The sequence below is a fragment of the Tigriopus californicus genome, chromosome 10 (genome assembly GCF_007210705.1).
Source record: "Tigriopus californicus strain San Diego chromosome 10, Tcal_SD_v2.1, whole genome shotgun sequence".
In the NCBI taxonomy this organism is placed as follows: Eukaryota; Metazoa; Arthropoda; class Copepoda; order Harpacticoida; family Harpacticidae; genus Tigriopus; species Tigriopus californicus.
The window spans coordinates 9,199,072-9,222,397 of record NC_081449.1 but is presented as its reverse complement, the minus strand read 5'-3'; the positions used below and the strand labels follow the sequence as shown (position 1 = coordinate 9,222,397).

General features: G+C 40.1%; 4 protein-coding genes across 4 annotated transcripts in view; 3 read left to right on the top strand and 1 right to left on the bottom strand.

The window, feature by feature from the left end:
- LOC131888771 (two pore calcium channel protein 1-like) overlaps positions 1–8,159 on the bottom strand; it is a 28,655-nt gene extending 20,496 nt beyond the window's left edge. Inside the window, exon 1 of the mRNA XM_059237701.1 lies at positions 7,130–8,159. Within this exon, the coding sequence (XP_059093684.1) occupies positions 7,130–7,841 (712 nt within the window). The 5' untranslated portion in view covers positions 7,842–8,159. The remainder of the gene's footprint in view (positions 1–7,129) is intronic.
- LOC131888772 (elongation of very long chain fatty acids protein 4-like) lies at positions 3,952–5,978 on the top strand. The gene has a single exon (XM_059237702.1). The coding sequence runs from the start codon at positions 4,847–4,849 to the stop codon at positions 5,693–5,695; it is 849 nt and encodes a 282-aa protein (XP_059093685.1). The 5' UTR covers positions 3,952–4,846; the 3' UTR covers positions 5,696–5,978.
- Positions 8,160–14,543: 6,384 nt separating the features above from the next.
- LOC131888216 (kinesin light chain-like) lies at positions 14,544–17,003 on the top strand. Its single transcript, XM_059237012.1, has one exon. It carries the CDS (start codon positions 14,875–14,877, stop codon positions 16,693–16,695), a length of 1,821 nt encoding a protein of 606 aa, XP_059092995.1. The 5' UTR covers positions 14,544–14,874; the 3' UTR covers positions 16,696–17,003.
- A 774-nt stretch (positions 17,004–17,777) lies between these two features.
- LOC131888171 (protein SSUH2 homolog) lies at positions 17,778–20,001 on the top strand. The gene has a single exon (XM_059236959.1). It carries the CDS (start codon positions 18,793–18,795, stop codon positions 19,972–19,974), a length of 1,182 nt encoding a protein of 393 aa, XP_059092942.1. The 5' UTR covers positions 17,778–18,792; the 3' UTR covers positions 19,975–20,001.
- The last annotated feature ends 3,325 nt before the right edge of the window (positions 20,002–23,326 follow it).

The following is a 23,326-nucleotide window of genomic DNA, read 5'->3' as shown; positions in this document are numbered from 1 at the left end:
TACTCGCTTCTAGTCATCACTCTAGTCAATTATAAAAACCATGCGTTTGTTGAATAAAACTACAGTTCTCCAACTCTCTCTGTCACACCAACTTGCCCTCCTAGCTGGCTAGCTCAATTTCGAACAGAACCATGATCCTTCCTTCTATCTCGATTCAACGGCCGTGCTGAGGCATCAGTTAAAGCCGTGAAGAGACTAGTACTTGGAGCTCTTCATGGTCCTGACGCAATCTCTGACGGCATTTTGGCGTTCCGTAGCACTCCTCGATATGGAGGCCAATCCCCTGTAGAACTCATTTTTGGTCAAAACGTCAGGGAATCCCTACCTATGCATCCCATGGCTCACGATCCTTAATGGCATAGACCTGGACGAGAACTGGACAAAATTGCCCAGTCCCAAAAGGCGAAACTAAATGCCAACCATGATCAGCACTCCACCCTTTCCAAACCTTGGCTGAGGGAACTCTAGTGATAATCCAAGACCCATCAACTAAACGGTGGACTGGCCAAGGGTACGTGATCCAAACCCTCCCCACACATGATTACATTATCAAACAAGAATGTGGGCGAACAATCCGAAGAAACAGAGTACTACTACGGGTCAGACATTTCACTACCTCTTCCAAACAGAAAAAAAACCACTCCCAGTTGAGCAATCACATCAAGAGAACAACAATCCACTCCCAAGAACGCCTTTGCCCACCCCCACAGGTGCTCTTGAGGATCTCATCGATATGCCTAAACCCTTAACCCCGCCATCATGGGCAGAGATTATGACGAAGCGCACCCTGCCCCTCAAGCCCCCAAATGTGAATCTCTCTACTCTCCCGGTGGCTACACGATCTCGTACACCCAATCCCAAGTTCTTTGGAACTCAGTGGGAAACCTGAAGGATCAGGTATGCACTGGGTCCTGACGATTTCCACAAGTTCTCGGTTTTAAACAATAATAACTTATGTGTAACCCCAAGTCATGGGGAAGGATATGTGTAGTATTCAGCATCACAATCGATGGAAACACTGAACTACGCACGTGAAATAAACAGTTGTGATTAGACCGTATAACACCAAACAAAGGCGATAAAAAAATAACACAAAACATGTCGAAAAAAGATGCAAATCTGTAACTAAATGTAACAAAAATGCAATGCAATGGTGCGACATTCGGAATTCGTTTCAATCTCGCAAAAACGCAACCCGTTTTTAACAAGGAAATCAAATCAACTTGTGGCCCACTTTCAACTCTTAAAAGCAAGCTAGAGAAGTTAATGAATTACGAAATGTTATTTTCTGCAGTTGAACGGGTAAAACAATCGATCTAGTTTGAAACCACTGATTAAAATAGAGATTGTGCTTGTGTTAAAATTTGCGGTTTCATTCTGAATTGACTATCTTGAAACGGGAAGGAGCGCCGCCCTCTAAGAACTGAACTTCGTGCCTCCTCTTGAACTTTTGACGGCAGTGCTTCCAGACGAATGGTGAAGAAAAGCGGCAAATGATAGTCGGACAGCGCTAGCAAAAGCCTCTGCAGACGAGACTCTCCCATTACATGGGGCGTCTTAGGGCACTCTCTTTGATTGTCCATTCTTCCATAACATAAATTAAGGTCTTTCGATGACTACCAACTAAATTCAGTTGATCATTTTTGTGACTAATTTGTAAGACGAACAATTTCAATCAAGGTGGCTTCGATTAAGCCACCAACCTCAGAAAATATCCAGAACTAACATAAAGTATGTAATGCATTTTTATGTAGTTTTCTACAATGATGATTTGGAAGCACAAAACCATGGCACGGTTGATTTCTGCCACAAATAAAAAAAAAAACAACGGCCTCTCTTATTTTCCTGTAGGGTTAAGAACTTTGAGCAAGAAATTGTAAAAAAAATAAACTTGTGGTGCATTCCGTTTTAGAGATATTGACATTTTAAATAGGTCTTGGCCTGAACTGGTACTCTTCGTGTACCTAGAGTACACTTTCAAGTCAGTGGATTGGTCAATGGTTAACTCAAAGTGTCTCAAGCCAAGTCCTAAGTCAGTTGTTATAAATTGTATCCGACCGATGGGATTGATTTCCCTGAATATCTGAACCCTTTCAGTCCAGTTAAGCAACCCATCATTTCTGGGAACCCTTATCAATCTTATGATTTTGTGTTTGTGTTGTGCCCTGTGTCAGCAAGAAAGTAACCCAAGAAAACTTGATCGAAGACAAGTGTCCTATCGATGAAACGAAGACTCAAACTAACATTTTGGTTGGCAAGTAACCATCGTGAAGTACATATCATTCACAGAAACCAAACCTTAACTTTGAGATCCTTGTGTAATGTGTGTAACCCTTGCCAGTTGCTCTGGTTATGACTTCCTTTAGGTAACTTAAATTGTTCCTCAAATATCTGCATTTTTCAATTATTGAATTTATGTTTGCCCAATTAACAGAGAGACTTTTAAAATCAAAATATGTGAGAGGATGAATGAAATGATGAAGCTTTACCCTTTTTGAATTTACTATTACCCTCATACCAACCCCTTCAAAAATGGCTCCCTTTCCGTACATCTTTTGGACTGTTCTTCAATAACTATAATGTAGTGAACACTCCAGAGCCAATCATTTCGTCGCCGGTCAATTCGGAGTCGCTATCCCGTTCCATCACAATAACTTACATGTTAAAGAATGTTGCGCTATTTAATTCAAGCAGCACCCGGATATTTGCTTTTTCATATTCTCTTGAAAAATAAGTTTTTCTAATGGAATGAAACATGTAAACATGTAAATCATGAAGTATTGGTCATTTGTATTCGTCATTTCAATCATTGCCTAAATTTGTGCCTAAAGATACAACATTTTTTAAATGGCCATTTCTTAATAATAGCATGAGCCCAGGAGTTTATTTTTTTGCATTTTCTTGCTCCAAGAGCCTAATCTTACGAGAAAATAAGGACGACATGTAAATGCCATTGAAAAGTTTCATTCCGGACAGAAATCAACTCTGCTGGGTTGAGGACGCTTCAAAAACTTCTATCGAAGTATCCTTTGCAGTGTAAACGAGGCAGGGGTCAGCATGAGAGATATAGATCACAAGTTTCTCACTTAAATATGCTGAAAATGGGGTCGTCTAAGTGCACCAAAAGACACATTTTTGTAATTTTTCGAATTTGAAATGATGCTTTTGCCATAAATTGCAAAATAAAAAGTTGAATCATCATTCAAAAGGATTCACTGACTCTAATATGCTTCCAAACTCCGAAATATCATTTCGTGGTTGAAACTCACTCCAGGCCAAGTTGACCTTGTCGGCAAGACTGATAAGAGAGGTGCGGAATCGGACTTATGGGCTTCGTTAGGCTTGATGTAGTTGCCATTAAGGTAGATCGAAACCACAAAGCCAACAAACGGGGGCTGAGTGCTGGATAAGACTGTCGTGAATTATTTAGGGGTCTCTTTGGAAAGATGACTCCATTGTCTTCATTCAGTCAAACCTCGGTTCCCTTCCGTACACGGTCAATGAATTCACTTCATGACACATCAAAATATGATCTTAGGTACGCAGAGGCCAGAGCATAGATATTCATTAGAATTGACTGAAGCCTGACTTGTCTTCGTATCAGAGTTGATATGGATCCCGTCATATTGATGGGAGGGGTGGGATTGACTCCACTTGGAGGGGAGAGATCTTTGTGATGGGTCTTTGAATAAGACAGCCTTCCGTTTAGATTGTCACCGCTCTCTTAAAGTCATCCACACCAGGATGGACCTCAACACCAATCCAAATTTCCATCTTAATCTCAGTTCGGAGGTGCTGACAATCAAGACTTCGCAGCCAAAAGGGATGGTTCCTTGCTTGATTCACTTGCTCCGGGTCAACAATGGGGGGGAGATCGGGCCTAGATTCCCTGAACATATCCAAAGTATTTTTTTAAATCCCTGGAGAGAACTAAAAAATGATATGTGGACGATCGCCCTCTTGAAGGTTTGAGGGCGAGAATTAAGCATTCCGGTGACTTCACACATCACTGTCCATAATTCGTGATCACAAAGCTGTCTTTTTCCCTCTGGTTCTCTTTCTGGACCTTAACCATGGGCTTTTTCGCTCCTTTCGCCAGAGACTCGAGAATCCCAGTCCTGTGAGATGCTCCTGGGGCTTGAAATTGCCATCTGATACGGGTTGACACTGTCCTTGCCTTAATGTGGGCGGACGACTGGAGCTCACGAAGAACATTCCGAGCTTTCATGAAATTCGTCCCCTTGTCAAAGTAAAGGAGATCGGGTTTCCCTTGTAGATTGATGAAATTTTGGAGCGTATTCAGGAAGCTGTGGGTGCTCAGTGACTTTCCCTAAATTTCAATCACTTCCCATGGCCAATCCGAACGATTCAAAATGTATAAGTAAGTAATTTACTTAACAAACTACGTTCCTAAGTTGTATTTAGAAACTAATGGTGTTCAAATGGAGGAGCGTATAATGCAAACAAACATGATAGTGACGTCAATGAGCTTTTAAAAGGATGAAAATAAGCTAAGTCTGAATTGAATTATCAAACTTGTCCCAAATAATCATGCATATTTCGATTTTAGCGATTTTTTTTGTGCAACCAGGAGACTATAATTGCCGTAAATTAAGACCATATTCACGAGACCTCTAAAAGCAACAGAAAAGATATGCGAAGCGAACATAAGAAAGACTATTCTCAAATATTCTCAACCAGTCCCTCGACTACCATCTAAGAGACATACGTTACGATGCAAAAAATAGCTCTTGCGAACGATGCATAAATGCAAAACATTACTGCACTATGCCCTTTTGGCGATCAATCGCTCAGCTGTGTCGGCCAATCCCTCTAGCCTTGGACCATGAACACATTGGAAGCCGGAATTGTCATGGTGAACTCAACTTTGTCAATCCCTGGGCAATTTGGTCACAGGGCTATAGAATGGTATTCCCACATCATGTCAGTGGCAGATTCACGAGTGGAAAAGTGGCCACTAATGAGTTCCCCATTTCCCGTTATTTTGATCACGATTGGTTACATTTCTCTTTGTTACATGGTTCCAAAGATGCCCAACAAAGAGTACATTATAGTTTCAAAGCTGTTATTGCCCTACAACCTGTTCAACGTTTGCCTCAACTTATACATCTTCTACGAGCTTTTTAATGTTGTTCAACATTACAATTGGATATGTGAACCAGTGGACTATTCTGAAAATGAAATTGCTCTTCGCGCTGCCTCCGCCTTGTGGTGGTATTTCATCTCAAAGTTAATCGACTTCTTGGACACTGTGTTCATTATTCTCAGAGGAAAAACTCGCCAGTTAACATTTCTTCACGTTTATCACCATTCTACGATGTTTGTATTGTGGTGGATTGGCGTCAAATATGTCGCAGGGGGATCGAGTGCATTTGGAGCATGCATAAATAGTGGAGTGCATGTACTGATGTACACATATTACGCAATATGTTCAAAAAAAACAAACAGTGTGGTTTTGGGAATTTGCAAACGCTTCAAGAAGTATTTGACAATTCTTCAAATGCTTCAATTTGTTGCTGCCATGATCATGGGATTGAATGCGTTACGTGTCGGGTGTCCCTTTCCTCTTTGGATGCAATATGCCATGATCTTTTATATGGTCACTTTCTTAGCACTATTTGGAAACTTTTATATTTCACGGTACACGCTTCAAAGATATGACAAGAATAACTGATTCCGTGTTTCTGTTTCGATCTTTTCTATTGTACAAGTTCTTCTAATACAATTTGAGTTGATCCTGATCGTTTTGAGACAAAAAAACGAATATTGCAAGTCTCTTGCTTTGACATATGAGTTCGAGGATTGAAATCAAGATCAGTAGTATCGTAATTTTTTGTGTATGATAGACCAAGCTCTACAATATGTTGACAAATCTGATTCATCTTTGCATTTGGTTTACCATATTCAAATTCCAGAAGGAATGTTTCAATAACAAATGCAATAAAGATATTTGACAAGACTGTGACACAACAAAAATGAAAACTTATGAAGTACAAATAAGCCCACGCCGAAGTCACTTTAACGAGACCATCAACCAGAATATGCCATTGATTCACAAGCATGATGTCAAAAAGAAATAGCAATGCAGAAGGAAAATTGTCGAAATTGATAATACAGTAATCAAATTTTGCAAAACGGGATTTTTTTAGGTTCTCATTGTTGCATGTTTGCCAATCTTGCCAATTGCGATCTTGAATTGGTTTTTCATTGGAGTATCTGTTACCGAAGGCTTCCATCCCTATTATTGCAAAAAAGTAATACAACATCATCAGAATGCCTCCATAAGTTGCTAGACTTGGTAGAATCCGAATTAATGTATTCAAAACAGTCCTGAAACGCTTCAACCCATGGAAAACTTTGAATATTCTCAGAACACGCAGAACGAGAATCACCTCAATAAAGGCTTGAACCTCTTCCCCAGTACTGACAATGGACTGATAAAGAGTGGTGGCAATGGCAGAAAACACCACAAGGAAATCAAATTTGTTCCATCTCTTGCTGAAAAAAGATAAAGGGCCCCAACTGTATAGCTTGAGGCAAATTTCCAGAGCAAAAGCTACTAGAAACACTAATTCTCCTCCTACGATATCTAATGCTATAAAAATGGCGTTAATGATAATGATGACATCAAATGCAATTCTGAATATTTGGTGTCTCACACCATCGCGAATGGCCTTGGATAGCCAACAATTGTAGACTTCGGGGAATATCTCTTCCCATATCACAAGCGACTTTGAGATATCAGTATACGGAAGATTCACAACTTGGGAAATGATGGCGAATTCTTCTTCAGATATACCCGATTTTTCTTCATGATCGTTTTTAGAATAAGATAAGATTGTCCACAAGGCATTGATATAATCATCCGACCATGTAGGTCTCGTGCTTTTGAGCAATTCTAAAAAGTCCTCCTTGGTCATTGCATCATCTCGTTTCAATCCGTACTTATAGGCCATTTGTAGATGCCTTCTTCTGCGTTCTTGGTTACTTGCCACTTCATTTATCAGATTATTTTTGAACGAATTATACACGACGGCCAACACAATATTCAAAAATATGTACAAGTGAATAATGATAAATGCCACGAAGAATAGAGCATACCACTTACTATGGCTATAAGCAGGCAAAACGATATCCGGATGGTTTGCTGTTGTGACGAGAACAAGCAACTCCCACATGCTTTCAAAGAATGTGGAGAAGTAGGCTTTTGAGTTGTCGTGATTTAGGGTCAAAGACTTGGTCCCAAAAAGCTTGAAAGCCAAAAGAGCGAACAATGCCAAGCTTGAAACAAATAGGACGAGGACATGCACTAGATTGGGAATGATCTTCCTGATATTCCGACACCCTTGGCGTAGTAGTCGATTTTCTGGTAGATTCAGAAAGAAAAAAGGTCGCCATGGCCGCGACCAGCGAAGAGTCAATCCTTTCCGAGTTTCGTCCAAAAGGATGGTATATTGGGCAATGTCAATCAATGTCAATATGATTAACAACCCTTGACAAATATGCTTCCAGTCACTCCAAAACGAGGCTCTTTTGGTTATGAATAGTTCATGAAGCAACCGTAATGTCAGTAGGATGAGGCAAAGCATTTCAAGAACAACAGAACCCCAAAATGGAATGCAGAACGGTTTTGTGCACGGATTCTCCACAAACACCAACGCTAACAAGAGCAAAGCGGAACACTTAGGAATGAAAGAAAAATACGAGGTTCTAAACATTAAGTAAAGTCGTATCATATCTTCGTCAAAGTCAATGTTGGATAGCGAAAACGCATCGTTTAAATAGGCTTGGCTTAAAAGAGCTCGTTTATTTGAACACATAATCCGTCTCACTCAAACAACTGAGGTGGGCGTTCCAGCCAAATGTTGAAACAACGACAAGGACGCAGGTTTCAGCTGAGTAACAGGCAAGCTGAATACGGCGATAGACGAGCTAAACAGAGGAAGATCGGATTTTCTACCTTCAGCTCTACCATTATTTTGATTACGAAACAAACCAGCTGAAATGGATTCGGTTATGTAAAACATTATTTCATTGCACAAATGTAGAACCAAATAAATGTAGGTCATTGAGAAAGCCATGGACCATCTCCAATATTCAGATGTCCTATTTTGCTTCGATACGCATTTATAAAATAAATAAAAAATATATTGCTGGTGACGAACGTCAGTACCCTTTAACATAGTATCCTTTGAAGTTGATAATTTTCGAACCAGTTTACTTCAAACAAGAATGGTCAAAATATGCCTAAGGGAGATGAACAGTGGCATGTAGCTCCTGCTTATCACTCTCATTGTTTGTATTCTCATTTTGACTGTATTTTCGAACCGCTACAGGGAATGCAGTTCACAGAGCCATTCAAATAAATTGTTATAATTTGTCTATTTGTTACTTTTGAATCTTTTTTTAGATGGAACACCGAGCTAGTCCTTGAGTGTAAGGTTGATCTGGAACGCTCCTTAAATATTTGTCCAAGTCTAAATTGAAAGATTTACAATGCCTACGTGTTCCCTACGAATATTAGAAGGATGCAAATTGTACAATGAAGGAGCCCGAGAAAGAAGAGAGGTGGAATTCATTGTTCGAACTAGCCTGGATTCTCGAGGGCTTGAAGGTGTTCTAAAAACAAACATAAAGCCTCTAAGGTCTCTTGAATTGACCCTCAAACCTGGGTTTGAAAAAAAGCTCATGAATGCTTTTGAAAACACGTTCTGACGACAGAAACCAAACCAACTTTGTGTCGTCAGCATAGGAAAAGAGACTGGCAGTAAAAATAAGCTTTTGAAGTGGGGCAACGAATATCATGAAAAGGAGGGGATGGAAAGATGGAGCCCTGGGGAACACCTGACTTGACATACTGTATGTCACTAAGAGATCCCTCGACCTTAACAATTTGCTTGCTATCCTGAGTGAAGCTTCTTATCCGATTGAGAACCTCGCCTTTGATCCCAATGGCATGAAGTCTATTCAACAAAATGCCATGACCTACTTTATCAAAGGCCTTGGCAAAATCAAGATAGACAACATCAACTGACTCGTGCCTTTTTAGTCCCTCAATGACCTGCTCTAAATGCTCAATCAGTTGGGTAACCCAGCTAAAATGTGCTCGGAACCCGCTAGGAGGAAGGACTTGGCAATATTTTAAGTGAGAGAAATCGACCTATATTTACCGGGAAGCGACTTATCTTCCCCTTTAAAAATTGGAACAATGTGAGCTAATTTTAGTGATGCAACGCATCAAGTACGAAAAACCGGAGCAAGAATCAGTGAATATCCCATCAGAAACTGAGAGTCCCTGATGGCTGCTACATGTAGCATCTCGATCTGTAACTATAAGATCAACAAATAGCTCGATTTGACAAACGTCATCAATCTCAACAGACTCGTCACTAAAGCAAGAAGCTGTTGCTTCTAAACTCAGTGGGGTTGAAAATACACCAGAGAACTGATCTCCAAGCATGTTATCCATAGCCTCTAGATTGTTAACGACTTCCCCAACCAACCTCAAAAGGCCTAACAGGGTGTTTCATCTTTCTCTTATAGTTTGCATGAGAGAAAAAAGTCTTCCAAAAAAATTAAAAGTTAATACATAGACGAACTATTACCTTCCATTTTAATAGTACTGGGGACTACATTCCTTGTAGCGGTCACCTGTGAAAAACCAAAGCGATAAGAAATAACCCACATAACATGTCGAAAAAAGATGCAAATTTGTAACTAAATGTAACAAAAATGCTATGGGATGGTGCGACATTCGGAATTCGTTTCAATCTCGGAAAAACGCAACCCGTTTTTAACAAGGAAATCACATCAATTTGGTGTTTTCTTATAGGTCATTCATAAGAATATAAATGGAGGCCTGCTTCATGTGTAACAGCCAAAAATATATGTATTTGGACGAAAACTGCAAACAATGTTGGCAATTTTCTTGAAATATCCGTTGTTCTTAACCATATCTATGTATAGGCACAGACTTCTAAAAATATGGACTGCGAACGAGCTGCCCGGCAAATCGGCCTGCTCTTGGTCATAACCACTCTGCGCCACTTTTAGAATTAAAGTAATAAAATAAGAAACGAAGATATTTTCAATTAACGGTAGGTCATTTTTTTATCATTTACATGCAAAGTCGATCGTTTCAAAGTTATGTTGTCAGAAGCTTATGTAGCTGACCAAGAGCAGGCCGAAAATTCAAATTTTATGTAGTGTTTACTACATGTCTCCTGAGTTCCCTAAGCATAAAAGTCGTATAAAAGTGCTTACTTGGAATAACATGAGCGGTTTAGGAGATAGGATATTTTTGCTTCCGTTTGCAGTCCATATCTCTAGAAGTCCGTGGTATAGGGCATGTCAAGTGAAAGAAATTCAAGGAAAAATGTGGTCTGGCACCCTGATTTTGGGCATTGGGAGAACCAAAACAAACATCACAATCAACTCGCACCATCCGCCAATTGAATTTTTAATAGTCAAGTGATTTTGAGTGAGCTGTGTTACAGAATCCAACAAAATGATATGTTTGGTGTAATTCGGTGAACGCACTATCAAATTGGCTCAATACCTTACTGCTAATTACTTAGACGAGTAAGTAAAATGAAATAAAAATCAAAATTGAATGTATGCACAATGCGGTTTGGCTGGGCTTCTTTTCTTTGATTTTACTCCACGGAATAACGTCACTTGTTCACGAACTCGTTCACTCGACAAGCCCTATAGGATGGCACACTCCAGGATAATTACGGTCCTCAGATCTGTCACTGGTGGGTATAGGCAAAGACACTAGATCTTAACTTAAGAGTCCCTGGTATAATACACTTCCAAACTCCCTTTCTTCAACACCGGAAGTGCCATGGTTAAGAATGTTATAAATCAAGTTGAGCCTAGTGGACTTCTTGACCAATATGTATTTATTTATGTAAGGAGAAAAATAAGAATAAAATGGTATGGAGGGGACACCTTTAACAATTGGGAAAAATAATACTTTTTTTAACCATAGGACTGGTAATCTCATTAGCCCAAAAAATAGTGAACTTATTTATAACTATTACAAAAACCCTGAACCCTAAATGGGACAAGCATATATCTGTAACATTGAACAAATTGTAAAACTATTGTGATCCAATGAGAAGCAGAATCTCGCAATAAAGAATTTAAAAAAACAAAAAAAAACTCTTTCGTCATGCTTGATTTGGAGTCACATTATTTAAAGGGAGGCGGCAATAAGGGATGTCAAGTAAAGGAAATTCATGGAAAAATGTGGTCCGGCACCCTGATTTTGGTCATTTTGGGGAGAGAGAGCTAAGACAAACATCACCGTCAACTCGCACCATTCGTCCATTGAATTTTCAATAATCGAGTGATTTTGAGCGAGTTGTGTTAAAAAATCTTACTAAATGAGCATGTTTGGTGTTAATCAGTGAACGCACTATCAAATTGGCTCAATACCACAATGCTAATTGCCTAGACAAGCATGTAAAATGGAAAAAATGTCAAAATCCAATACATGCACAGTGCGGTTTGGCTTGACATGTTGTCATTGATTTTACTCCATGGAATAACATCAGTTGTCCATGAACGCGTTTACTTGACTAGCCCTATAATAAATGCACAACAGTGTCAAGTATACAGCCACAATATCGCTCAAACTATTTTGCATGTTGACGGAAACACTTGCTGTCTGCAGCCGAATTTGCACGGACTTGATCAGCCCAAGTAAAAGCGGCCAATATCTGTGAAGGTGTATCTGCCAATGGCTGGGATCTACGACGTGCACAAATATCAGTGTCTCTAGCTCTTTAGAAAATGTGTATTTCTTTTGAAAAGCGCAAGACCTTTTGAAAATGTGAATGTGAGCACAAACATAGCTTCATGAACACAAAAACACAAATTTAGAAGGAAAGATATTCTGTCCCTGTAGAATCTTGTTTTAAGACAAGCGTATTATAACCAATTAGTGTTCTGCATCTGAATTTTATTTGTCTATCTATGCTTTTTCCCTTCACTCAGCACCGTCTTTACGTTGATTCATGCTTTATTAATTTGGTTCTGAAGGGACCATTTTCAGGAAATTCAGATAATTAATTGAATAAATGAGGGTCTTTATTGCAATTTTTAAACTCTGGCATGCTGAGGCATAGCAAATTACGTATATCCAGTTCAGGCACATCAGGTGCAACGAAATTAAAAAAGTAAAAGAGTATTGTACCTCTATTTATCTCCTTAACGATGACCACAGCGTACAATTGGGCAAAAGTGCAACATGTGGAGGCCCTGACCAATCGTACTTCGCCATACTAGAGCAGAAGGCGTAATAGGGATGCCAAGTTATCGGCTTTTTGACAACTGAAACAACCTGGCAGATACGAACACTCTCTTTTGATCATTACTTCTTCCTGATTTCAATATCTAAAAAGATGCTAGAATGTATGACACATATCAATTGAGCGTCATCGAATGCAATTCTTAGTTTGAGAGTTCGGAGCTCATGTCATGGAGATTTTTGGTTGACAGATCTTATATATTCTTACATCTAGGAGCACTGCAAGAGGTCTGATACGTGGGCACTTACATCAGTGCTGCCAGGTGGAAAGAGGCCAAAATCCCCAACAGTGGCTAATTTTGACACGAAATTGCCAGAAAAAAATGTGGACTCTAACCCTTTTATGGCCTCCAAGGACCTAATTTTCAAATTCAATGGTCATTTCGAAAAGAAGAAAAGAACCACCATTGGTCATTAATTGCAACAAAATGATCCCTTATTTAGAATATCACAATGTTCATCAACACCAAATGGTCAACAATACTGGTCAAGATAGAGAGTTTTGAACAAAAAAGTTTTAGCATCATAAGATGAAAAGGTAAATGAATCATGAACGCAAACGGATAAATTGCAAGGATTTAAGGTTTAGAATTCGTATGGAGGATTAAAAAAATTCACGTTACACCAAAAGTTGACTTGTCCTTAACTCACTTGTCATTTAACTCACATCTATATGATTTCTATCAACGTTATATTCACACACATTTTCAAGGGTGTTAAAGTATTGCATAAATAAGCTATAAAGGTCCGGAACCAAACGAAAGGTATTCAGTGACATTTATTTACTCATAGTTGTGCAACTTGATCCACTAAAACAAGGCAGCGCTACTGTTTTAAGCTCACCAAGCATTTCCCCCAAGTTAGGCCAAGACTGTTGGTGCTAAGAATTTTGAAAATAATAAGACAATATCCTTGTACACATAAGTTTGTAACCATTGAGCAAGGCAACTCTCTCTACCTTTATGAATGTCTGCACTGTGTTAAGAATTTGTGGTTTTCTGTATATTTTCTTTAAAGGTCAGAGACTACAACTGAGAGATGGGGACTGCATGTGGTGGAACAAGAACAATTTTTAGAAGACCCCCAAATTTCAAACCAAATAAATTGATGAAAAGGACCCCAAATCCCGTTCAAAAGAACACTGAATCCCACTCAAAAGATCACCAAATTCTAATGGAGGCCAGGTACTTGTTGATTGAGAAAGAATTGTGCCAGATTAAATATGCATTTTCAAATCTAAAGCTCAAACTTGCTGTTGACCATCTTGATCATTTTTTCCTTCTTGTCACCAATATTACAATTACGATCATCTGGCTGCAATGGCGCTTTTCTAATGGTGTTATTGTCCTGCCATCTAAGAGTCAAGCTCTGAGTTACGACAAGAGGCGGTTTAAATCCAAAGAGGCATGTCAGGCAGGGTGTTGAAAGAGGAAGGCTGCCAACAAATGTAGGGCGCAGGGCGTCTGTTCTCTCGTTTTTCTCCAGGCTAGCTCCTCCTCATATCTGAATCAGTACATAAACCCAAGAGAAAATCTATTAATTTGATGCATGCATCAGTTACAAAGGTCTAATGCTTAAACAAGTGAAAAGGATATGTTGGCTGAACCATTCCCTGATCTCATTGAAGGGAATTGAAAGTCAAATTCGTTCGAAGTGATGGCAAATATGTAATTTCAATCGAGCCATTTTTCAAGAAACCGCCACTTTGAACGGTAGATGGCGATAGCTTCGGAAATTGATGATGCCAACTTCAAAAAGTGGTTTGATGAAGGAGATGATCTTCTCCCGTTTACTGCTTTTTATTTTGAAAAAGAAATATTGAAACCTCTTGATGCTCGCTTGATCTGCTTGATCGCTTTCAATGTGACTTTTTTTCTTAATATTGGCTGTACTTTTGAGTGTCTTATGTTGCATTTTAGTCGGAACATGTGCTTCAAACTTTTCTTATATTTTTATCTTTTCTTACCTAATCACTCGCAAATAAAAATGAATCCTAATCACTCGCAAATAAGAATGAATCCTAATCAGTCGCGAATGAAAATTAATCATCTATTAAAAATAGTGGCGAAAACTGCAATACAATTATTAAAAAGAAGTAGTGACTATAATGACCTCGAAGTGCCCACTTTTGAGGCCTGATTGGCATCCAAATGGCTACATAGTAGATCGAATACGAATGTGACCGTCATCCTTCTGAAGATCTGGCAACGCTGACTTGCTTCTTCTCTTGCATGGCCCCTGATTAAGGTTGGGTTCGATCGCATATGAAATTAGATCGAGACACCGATTGTGAGTCTCAGAATACTACCTAGCTTCATCTGGCTGGACTCCATCAATCCATTCATTCATTCATTCATCCATCCATCCATTCATTCATTCAAGTGTAGACCGTGAGATAGGGCTTTTTAGTTTCGACCGCTCGCTAACATCGCCCACTTATTATTAGCAGAGAAGCCTTGGTCGCCCGGTAGTGGGTCGCCCGCCTCCCACCCATTCGTTCACTCATTCATCCATACTTCATTCCATCGGCGTGTGCCATGGCCATCACTCAAGATGAAATCGTAAGTAACGCTCAAACCGTGACCAAAGGCCTGGAGGCTCTTCGCCTGGAGCACCAATCTATGTTGGGCGGAATCCGAGCTGGTAAACGACAAGATACATGCCGGACCGACGACGGACACGCCTCTGAAGATGCCAATCACCCTGCTCTGTTTGCAAGAGAACCCCCGGGTTCAGATCTTGTGCATGAGGACCCTGTTTTGGCTGAGAAATGTGCCTTAATCGAAAAGAGCCTCGCTATGATCGATCTGGGTCTGGATGAGGCCCATGTTATGTCAGCCTTAGCAGGCCATTTGCAGACGGTTGAGGCTGAGAAACAGAAACTCCGGTCCCAAGTGAAAAGACTCTGTCAAGAGAATGCTTGGCTTCGAGACGAATTAGCCACCACCCAACAGAAGCTCCAGTCATCCGAACAAATTGCCGCCCAATTGGAAGAGGAAAAGAAGCATCTTGAATTTATGAATTCCATGAAAAAGTACGAGACAGCAGAGGCTGGAGGAGCGGGAGCAGGAGGAGGAAATTTAGCAACTCCGGGAAATAGTGGAGGAGGAGACGAGACGGGCACCTCTACCATAATGGGTAGTAGCCACACGAGTGCTTGTGGTACGGGCTCTTCAATCGGCGGCGAGATGACTCCCCTATCCACAAAAGACGATCTGTTCGGAGGAACCGAGGACAATGATGACGACACCGCAGGTCGAAGTTCACCGATGCCCCAGTCTCAATACGCCCAACAAGCTAATGCCGGATACGAAATTCCGGCACGATTGCGTACACTTCACAATTTGGTGATTCAATATGCTTCCCAAGGGAGATATGAAGTGGCTGTTCCACTATGCAAGCAAGCCCTTGAAGATTTAGAAAAGACGTCTGGACACGACCATCCAGATGTAGCCACAATGTTGAACATCCTCGCTCTTGTATATCGGGATCAAAATAAGTACAAGGAAGCTGCAAACCTCTTGAATGATGCTCTCACTATACGGGAGAAAACACTGGGTGAAAACCATCCAGCTGTTGCTGCCACTTTGAACAATTTGGCGGTATTGTACGGAAAGCGGGGTAAATACAAAGACGCAGAGCCATTATGTAAACGAGCTCTAGAAATTCGTGAAAAAGTGCTTGGTAGTGACCACCCAGACGTTGCCAAACAACTCAATAATTTGGCGCTACTCTGTCAAAACCAGGGCAAATATGAAGAGGTCGAAAAGTATTATCAAAGAGCTTTGAACATATACGAGTCTAAACTTGGTCCAGATGATCCAAACGTGGCAAAAACGAAGAATAATCTGGCTTCAGCTTATTTGAAGCAAGGAAAATACAAGGAAGCCGAAACTTTGTACAAAGAAGTACTGACAAGAGCACATGAGCGAGAATTTGGCATGATCAGCGATCAAAACAAACCCATTTGGCAAGTTGCTGAGGAAAGAGAGGAGAACAAGAACAACCTCGAGGACGTTCCTTACGGAGAGTATGGCGGATGGCATAAAGCAGCAAAAGTAGATTCCCCTACCGTGACGACAACGCTAAAAAATCTCGGTGCATTGTATAGACGCCAAGGGAAATACGAAGCTGCTGAAACGTTGGAAGATTGCGCTCTCAGATCAAGAAAGGATGGCGGAAATGAACCAAAATCTGCTAACAAAAAGAACCCCCTTGATTCTACCAATAGAAGAAGTGGGCCGAGGGACCCGAAAAGAGGCTCCCGCGATTCTTTGGAAGGTCATACTGACCCAATAGATGATGAGCAATCCGGAATTAAGACTAAAATATTCCACGCTCTTGGACTGAACTCGTAATCCAGCTTGTTTTTTCAGTTTATTCTCAAGAGAGATGTTCACAGCTCTAACTGAAAGCGCGCCTGTGTTCATCAACACTTCCCAATCAGTCATATATCTATCTCTATATATATATGTATGAAAAATTATTTGCCATTGACAAGGAATGTTTCCAAGAACGAGAACATTTAAATTATCAACTTCCAACAAGCCCTTTGTGTGATTTATTCAAATGATGCAAAACAAAATTGTTTTCTGTAATTATAGCTTTTCCTTCCTTACCAATTATTACACCTTCATACGAACAATACATACATGTATGCACTTAATCGATGACTTTAATTTCATGTTTTGTGTGGAGGAATCAAAAGAGATGGGTTCAACTGTTACTTCGAATCAGATATTTCACGTTCTTATTTGGTAGTTTGAATTCTTTCTTACTGATCTGGCATTTTCATAATCATGAGCAACCATGGTAAAGTGATTAAAGTTTTAGATTTAAGGCCTGGACAAAGAATTATACACTTCGAACTCCTGCGAAAAATTTTGAATGTCAGGGTCGAGTCTCACCTTGCCAACGAAGCCAGTCATCACATCAATCCAACTTTTTTGCCAGTAGGCTTTCCCATGTACGTTATCAGGTTGATTATCCGCTTATGGGCTCAAAATAGCGTTTAAAAGTTTTTAGGAAATAGCTTTAACAAATAGAAATCGAACCTTCAACCACTTGCCTAACAAGAAACTTGTAGATTCCATTGCATAAGACTCGAGATAGACCAAGTAACTTGTTATATTCACTTTGTCATGACCCTTTCATTAACCAAATCTAAGGAATGCAAAGCATTTTTTACGGTTTTCTATTGCTTTGTAAAAACAAGGTGTCTCTTCTAGTAAACTCTTGAAGGATGTATTCAGGTTAAAAAATTTGATTCGATCAAAAGCATTTGCAGCCACATGAAATGTGCATTTTTTTCATGTTTGTCCAAGAGCTTCTTCCGGATCTACGTCACCCAATCTTTCTCTACGGCCTTCACCTTTGGCTTCCCAACTCCGCCCAATCCGCCCTCAAATCCGCCGATGCCACCTTCACCAAGTTCCTCAAACAATACCTGTGTGAGCCCCAATATGCCAATAATGCATGGACGTATTTTATATGCGAAACCGAGCCCCTCACCATCGGGCTGGCAAGGTTAGTGTCCAACAGTGTTGGGAACCTGACCTTCCCGGAGGTGATGTCCGGACACAAGTTATCATTTCCGGTCAAGGACTTGCTAACACCTTATCGTCCTTGGCCCGACATCCCTTTGGAGTATTGGCGGTCACGCAGCCAAATGCCATCAGCGACGGGAGTTGGCAAAGGATCTGTTCAATCTGGCCCATCCACTCTATTTCAATAACCAAGATTTTCATCACTTAGCTCTACCTACCTGCCTTTGTACTATCTGTAACTCACCTCTTACCTTTTTTCATGTGCTTTGAACCAATTCTAGTCATACTCATTGTGACATCACTTTCCAGTCAACTATTTTATTGCCTTTACCTTCTTGACATTTTTCTTGTTTTATCAACAAACCTTTGTATAATGTATATAAATCAGATTTTATTTTGTCTCGAACACTCTCAAAATCATTCAGTCGGATGTCTAACACCATCCCCAAATTTGACTTTAGGACGCAGTTACAAAAATATAATGCAAAGTTAGAGAAAGAGTAAATCGACCCAAAAGCATATAACTCGTTTGAACCATATGAACTGGCCAAAGAAATCGATTGATGAGGTGTGAATGATAAAACAGTACGTTGAAAACCCTTTTTGTTAGCTGGCAAAGTGTGAACAAGATTATTCAATAGTAATCATTACAATTCAGGCTTAAAAAGCACATGAAAGTATTGAAAGCGATTTATCAATTCCGAAACATTAAGGAGATTAGTTTTACATCAACATTTTGCTTTTTTTTTTGCTTTTTGTAATTTCTCTATCACGCCATTCTTTTGTTTGTTTCCATCGTGTTTCTTCCCCTTTTTCTTCCTTTCTAATGCATGCCTATTCGGCCCAGTGTGCTTTCTCATAAGAAAGCCGAGAATTGATTTTTGGTAACGAACACTAACAAATCAGAGGATGGAGTCAAAATATGTAGAGGAGGATATTTCGGAAAATCCAGGCTCGTCTTCCGATCACGGGAGTAATTTAGAGGACTTCGAAGATCAAACAAGCACACACACACCCTTCGATGGTATTGAGCCTGTTCGAGGTTATGAGTTAGTGTCATTTGATGCAATGAATGTTCCACCACCCGTCATTCAAGTCGACGAGATCCCTTCAGAGGTTGATGGACAACATGCAATCAGTATTGTGGAAAATGACGCTCGAATCACTGAAGAGCTTGCTCAGATTGCTTTACTAGCCCATTTGAAACAGCATTGCTGTTATGGCCAAGCTGCTGCAAAACACATGAAAGTGAAACGCCTTGACTATATACCTGCGTATCATTACGAACTCCAAACTTTCACAGAAAAACGTGAGACTGCTTGGACTTTTTCAGCAATTAAACCCAACGTCTATGAGGAGCAATCTTCCTTGGGTTTTCCTCCATTGCCTTGGGATATTGATGCAGTTCCCAGTCAACCTTTCAAAGACGAAGTGAGACTGATTCCAATCCCTAACACGTCAGCAATAAAAGCCTGTCATCGATGCCGTGGCACTGGTGGGGTCACATGCCGCGATTGTGCCGGAAAAGGTTGGTATCGATGCATTCATTGCCATGGAGATGGATGGATTGCCGACTCAGGTGGACACAGGGAGAGATGCTTTTATTGCCACCATTCCAAGCAAGGACATGGCCATCAAGATTGTGGCAAATGTAATACGAAAGGAAAAGTGAATTGTGCCACTTGTGAAGGTCAGGGACAAATCAGATGTTTTATACAGCTTTCGATTACGTGGAAGGTCCACACTGCCGAGCATATTGTTGATCACCTAAGCCTTCCACAGGACTTAATTCGTGACGTTTCAGGACAAGTTGCGTTTGAAGAAGAATCCGCGGTCTTGAAGCCAATTCGTTCATCGTCGAACGAAGATATTTCTAAAGCCTCCTCTTTGATTGTCACAAACCATTGGAATTCATTAGCTGTTGACCAAAAAGTTATTAAACAACGTCATCAAATACGTATTGTGCCTTTAACGAAAGTTGTGTATGAATGGAAGCAGAGAGAGCATCATTTTGTGGTCTACGGCTATGAAAATCAAGTGTTTTTAAAAGAATATCCCCAAAATTGTTGCTGGGGCTGTGCTTTGATGTAAGTTGCACAATAAATGTACGCATGGAAATACTTCATTGCTGTATTTAACTGGTAGTCAGTGGTCTAAAGCGAGTAATTTGGTGCAACGGATAGCGAGCGAGAACACTTTCCTGACATGAAAGAGGTCTTCAGTTCGATTTTCAATTCTTGTCAACAACCTCTTCTTTGGCAGTTTTGACCAGGGGTTGCCAACCTTATTTTGGTTCGACCCATTGGAGGACCACAAAAAGCTCTGTAGGCTCCCTAACAAATAACACCATTCAGAGTCACCTAGAAGGTACAACCCTTTGGGTCAACCCTCCTCGTCCTTTTAAAGTCTTTTTAGGAAAACAAGTTAATTTTCTATGAGGTAATCCGTAGACTCCTGGTTTGGCCTCTTAACCCACAACAGGAGACAAGGAGGTCAAAATTGACCGCAAGGGGATAGCAGATTACAGCAAAGGTGAATGTTGCATGCCCTATTTCTCTGGCAGAACAAGGCTCAAGCCAACCATCCTAACACCCTAAATAAGTTATAAACTGTCCAAAAGATGGTGTTGTTAAATCATGTATTAGAAAATCTCATGAATTTTAGTAGAAATAATGATGTTTTAAATAACCGTTTGATTCCATGGAAATGAACAGGACCTAACACTTTGCGTGGACTAAATTGAAAGAATAGCATTTTTTTTTAAACATTAGTTGCTTTCCTTGTATGAAGTTTATAACGATGAGGCTTAGAGAAAATTGATGTGGTCGTCTTTTGACCTCTGACGAGTTTGCCTTTTAATGCAAACGAGAACGCATTAAATTACAAGGGAACACATTCCAGGTGTCTTATTGAACTTGCCGACTTTCTTCAAGCCTCACTTTTAAAAACTCCTCGCAAAGAAGGCCCCGCTATTGTATAAATAGCTATTGCGTTGTTGAGACTTAACATTATACCAAAGAAAACAAAGAGGAAGTTTCGCTATGAGATGAACGAAAACCGAAAAATATATCAAATTTGGCAATTTGTCTGAAGCAGATCTTAATGTGGCTCAGTTTTCCTACAGAGGAACATTTCCCAAAGCTTCGCTTAGATTCATTTTTTCGAATTTGCTTTATTTCCATCTGAGTCATCTATTTGGTAACATAATGCTAGCTAGTCGTAGTTTATCCAAAAAATCGCATTTTCACGACGTGGAGTTTCGCCCGCGAGGTGTTCTTGTTAATTTTCTGTCGTGATAAGTGTAGGCTTAACACGTACTTCCAAAAATGAACTGAAGTTGGATGACTCCTGAAAATAAAAGAGACTTAAGAAATTGCTTTCGTGATATTTTTTCACAATCATCTGCTTACCTTGGGCACGTCTCAATTTGAAAACAAATCAGGCTTAGAATGAAAAATGTTATTTGTAAGATTTTTAATAATTTCATGTTTGTACCTCACAAAAAAATATGAACTATATTGACGCGAAAGTTTTGACTTATCCGCAAGTAGATAAGAGCAACACCCATCTGATGCTTGATGTGTTTAGACGGTTATTGGATAGTTGGGTCAACAGAGAACAGCCTTAAACTCATCATAAAGGACAACTTGATGTATCGAAACCCAGCATATGCAAATTGATGCATCAGATTGGAGCCATGATTTCATTTGGCTTTTCAGCGTAAAGAAAAACGCACTCTGCCTGTTCTAGGTACATAAAATATAGAGACTAAAATAAGAGAAAGGCAATGTCAACAAAGATGAGCTTGTTTGCGATAAGACAGGATTCTTGGTGGCAAGAGTGTGAAGAATGAGAACTTTGAAGTCTTAATTGCCAAAGTATTTGGCACATTTTACGCATTCCCATGACTTCAGTGAAATCCACAGATCAGTTTATTTTGGACATTTGTTAAACAAAATGTCAGACACAAGCATTCGCACCCAAAAGTTTAAAAAAGCTCATGTCCGTTTTCAGCTGAAAAGCGGCTCCCTCTTGTCACGTCTAGGTCAAGCCCAGGGTCATGATTTTGCTCATTTCCTGGCATGTTTTCAGGAGAAGAAAACGGGTACAACCTACCACATGTAGATTGACACATTGTGGTTGTGTACGATACCAGCCTCTAAGAACGGCTCAGGGAGTGCCCAACTGGAGCAATCGGGTGCTCGCCACACTACACCACCCCATCGAAAATTTATTACGAAAACGTAAGATATGCCAAAAGATGGAATGGGAGTAAAGTTAATGTCTTGAATCCAAGATTAGGTTTTTGCATAAATAAAACGACCACGTTTTGAAACTCGTGGTTCAGATAATCCAGGGAGAAAATCTTCTGAACGGAAGGCGGGTTTCAACCTGTCCGTAGAAACTGTGTCAATTTTCCATTAATTTCCACAGTATAGAAATTGGCCTTACAATCCACCACTTTGAAAGGTCCTCTGTATGGGTGTGCAAGTGGAGGTGAGAAGCATCCACTCGATGCTCTCCTTTGTCGGCCTCCTTCATTGTTCAATTTGCTTCCCTCAAATATCCGTAGGGAGTATTTAGGTGTTGATCCAGTAGCGGGATTTATTTATGTCGGACTTGGACAAGTTTTTGACTAAAATTCTCAATCAACTTTATATCCAAGGGTTAGCCAGATCAGCCAATTCTAATTCGTTGGTCAATGAAATGATATATGGAAATAAAAGCTAAGTAAAATGAGTAAATTTCTCGTCTTTAACTGCTAGGATTCCAATCCCAGGAGCGGTAAGGAAGTCCACAAAAAGACACAAAAAGTTCACAAAAAAACCTAAGAAAAGGCTCCAGAGAAATTTGAATCCAGCTCTTATGGCTTGCCTTCAAAGAAAGTTGGAATTGGTTCAAGGTAGGATTAAGGCCTCCATTGAGAATGACCAGTTGAAAATGGATAGTGAAGTGTTTCAGGAGATCAGGTCGAATCCGAAAGCATTTTTCTCTTATGCAAAATCTAAGAGCAAGATAAAACACTATGTAGGGCCCCTTGAGGTCGATGGTGAAGCCATCGCCAATGTAGAATATTAATGGCAGATCCATTGAAGGTAATTTGACACGCGCGAGGGTAAACTGTTCGGTATTTCGCGGTTTCCACTGTGGACAATATGCATGGGTTAATGATATCAAAATTTGTATTTAATTGGGCTGAGTACTGACACTTACATTTTGTTGTGGTCTTCCATTAAGCACATTTTTTATTGTTGTTACTTCCGATTATAGTTCCTGACAGCAAACACAGGGAGCGCTCAATGGAGGTGGCCCGGGAAATTGATGTCTGCTTCTACACACCACCCCTCTTAAGTTGTTCAATCTGACCCACCCACCCACTGCAATAACCAAGATTTTCGTCATTTTCGTCATCTACCTGTTTTTGTACTTTCTGCAATTCCCC